This window comes from Vulpes vulpes, chromosome 3 (assembly GCF_048418805.1).
Source record: "Vulpes vulpes isolate BD-2025 chromosome 3, VulVul3, whole genome shotgun sequence".
Taxonomy (NCBI): Eukaryota; Metazoa; Chordata; class Mammalia; order Carnivora; family Canidae; genus Vulpes; species Vulpes vulpes.
The window spans coordinates 66,772,046-66,775,012 of record NC_132782.1 but is presented as its reverse complement, the minus strand read 5'-3'; the positions used below and the strand labels follow the sequence as shown (position 1 = coordinate 66,775,012).

General features: G+C 61.8%; 1 protein-coding gene across 1 annotated transcript; it reads left to right on the top strand.

Moving 5' to 3' along the window:
* The first annotated feature begins 231 nt into the window (after nt 1-231).
* Nucleotides 232-2,694, top strand: LOC140598058 (uncharacterized). Its single transcript, XM_072751271.1, has 4 exons — nt 232-448; nt 502-1,416; nt 2,430-2,477; nt 2,609-2,694. The coding sequence occupies exons 1-3, from the start codon at nt 232-234 to the stop codon at nt 2,456-2,458; spliced, it is 1,161 nt and encodes a 386-aa protein (XP_072607372.1). The 3' UTR covers nt 2,459-2,477; nt 2,609-2,694.
* Nucleotides 2,695-2,967: the final 273 nt, after the last annotated feature.

Genomic DNA, 2,967 nt, shown 5'->3' with positions numbered 1-2,967 from the left:
TCGGGCCGGGGGGAGAGGCCATCGGAGAGGGGCGGGCGGCCGGGCCGAGGGGGCGGGCCCAGGCGCCGCGCGGCCCGGGACCCGCGGGAGGGCCGCCGCCGAGCGCCGGGCCCTCGGTCACGCTCGCGCCGCTCGCTCCGTGCTCCTGCAGCGGCGGCGGCGGCGGCGAAAAGACACTCTCGGCGGCGACAGGGCGCGGGGGAAGGAGGGGGCGCCGCCGCCTCCGCTCCAATGAGGGGCGGGGAGGGAGCGGGGCGGGGAGGAAGCGCGGCCTCCCTCGCCGGGGCCCGGGCGTCAGTGCGCACGCGCGGCCGATTTCAAATCCTCACTAGGCACCGCCGCCTTGGTTACCGCGCCTGCGCACTGGGGCGCGCCGCCGTGCGGCGGGGAGGGCGCCGCGTCGGAAGGAGACGCGACTGGGAGGGGCGGGAGGGGCGGCGACGGCGGCGTAGGTCCTTCTAGACCAGACTGGGCTGCGGCGGGCGAGGGACAAGTGAGGAGGCCGCTGCGCCGCCCGCCCGCCCTTCCGCGCCCCGGCTGCCTCCGCCGGCCCCACCTCCCGCCGCGGCGCGCAGGCCGAGGCGTGGAGACATGCGCGCTGGGACCGGGGTCCCCGGCAGCCGCCCGGTCGCGCTGCGCGTGCGCACAGACGAGCCGCCGCCGCCGCCGCCGCCGCCGCCGCCGCCGTGTGGAAGTTTCCGCGCCGCGGGGCGGGGTCGGGCTGTGCGGCCGTGGGCTCCCGATCCGTGGGGGGCCGGGCCGGGCCGGGTCGCGCTGCGGCCGCTGTCCCAGAGAAAGGACAGACGTGCCCCGGGCTCTGCCGCCGGCCGCCAGCGGTCCGCGTGCGGCCGGTCGCCCTGCGGTCACTCGTGCCCGCGCCCGCCCACGTGCTCGCCCGCGTCCTCCCGGGGGAGCGGGCCCTCCTCGGCGGGTCCCGGTGCAGGCATTTCTGTTCCCTTTTAAAAACGGTTTCTTGTGCAGGAAACGCAGCCCAAAGTTTGCAGCTAGCTCACGGGCGCGATTCCCCGGGCGGCCCTGGCAGTGCTGCCGCGGCCCGCGCGCCTGGGTGCCGGGTGCCGGGTGCCGGGCTGGGCTGGGCTGGGCTGGGCTGGGCTCCCGGGGCCCGCGCGGGGCGGGGCGGGGCGGGACGGTGCCGCGGCCGCACGCTCCGGGAGTGCGCAGCAGACGCCGGGGTGTCCTTATGTAAGAGCCTGTGCCCCGCGAGCCCAGCCCGAGACGGACGCCGAGCGCCTCCCGGAGCCCGGCCCCGAGGATGCTCCGACGCGGAGACGGCCCGAGCCGGCTCGGCCCCTGCGCAGTGCGCGCCGGGCCCCGGGTACCGGGCCCTGGGAGCCTCCCGACGCCGCAACAACGGGGAAAATCCGTGCACGGCCCACTACGGCTTTTTGGCAAATGGTATTAAAAACATAAATGCCTGTTTGGGTTCAGGCGTTGTGTATTGTGTGTGTGGAAATTACAAACCCAGGATTAGAACATGTGCATTAAATTGGAGAAAATCACACCCAAACCAAACAGCCATTATTCTGGATCCCCTGGCGTCCGGGGCCCAGGGCCCAAATCCCTGGAGTCTTCCCAGCCTACCTGGCCCATAACCCACAGATTCTCTGGGGTCTAACCTGCAGGAATCATCCTAAACCCAACAACTACCCCGCCCTCCCTCCATCTCTTACCTACAGCCCTTTCAAGCCACCACTATTTCTAGGGTATTTTGAAACTGTCTCCTTGCTAGTTTCCCACATTCCCTTCTTGCCCTCTTTGGCAGTTTCTCCACAGAGCAGCTTGTGAGTGATCCTTAAAAAAAAAAAAATTTAAAGCCAAATTATGTCACTTTCCTGCCCAAAACTCTCTAGTGGCTTTCTTTCTCTAACTCCTGCTTACTCTGCCCTGCAAGCCCCTGCATTGACTGGCTCTTCTCCCGCTTTCTCCCATTCACCTTCCAGCTCTGCCCCTAACCCAGCCTGTTCCAGTCATAGCAGAGCAGGCACTTGAGGTTCCGTCTACCTGGATGCTCCTCCCCGACCTACCCACATGGGTCACGCTTTATCCACTCTCACACCTTAGTTCTATCTAAACTACAAACCTAACCCTCAACAATGAAATACCACAAACTGGGGGGCTTATAACAACACAAATGTATTCTCTTACAGTTCTAGAGGCTAAATGCAGGAACTCAAGGTGTTGGCAGGGCCTTGCTGTCTCCGAGGTCTCTAGGGGACCATCTGCTCCATAGCTTTCTCTTAACTTCTGCTGATTTCCTTGGCCTTCTTTGGCTTGTAGGGGCCTCACTCCGTACTCTGCCTCCATCACTGAATAGAGTTTTCCCTGTGTCTATGTCTCCTTGTTATGAGAATTTGTACTGCATTAGGGTTCACCCTAATAACCTCATGTTACCTTGATTCTATCTGCAGAGACCCGAACTCCAAATAAGGCTGACTGACATTCTACTGGTATCCAAGGTTAGGAGTTGAGGCTCATCTGGGAGAGGGGCGGGGGGGGGGGGGGGGGGGACAATTCTATCCCCTGTGCCATCTTATGAATTTTATTTACCTTGCTTATCCTGTGTCCCCGCCCCTCCCCACCCCATTAGAGTCTAAGTTCTACAAGGAGATGGCTTTTTATCTGTACTTTTGCCTGCTATCTGTGAGCTTGAGGACTGTGATTGCCATGCGGTAGGTCCTGGATGGAAATTGGTGAAATGACCGACTGGTTGAACAACTCAATGGGAATGAAAGCCTTGCCTGGCTTCCAGGATCTATCCCAGATTACTGTTTACTTCTTAACATTTTAAATTTGTTTCTCCCCTACAGCCTCCTGCTCTATCTTTGCAGTTTGTCTCTAGCTAATGCCTCTAACTTTGGCTCATCAGCCATAGTCTACTTCTTGTAATTAGATCCAGGATTTCTTTATATATGATTTCATCATAAGTTTTTATGCAAATTAGAAGCA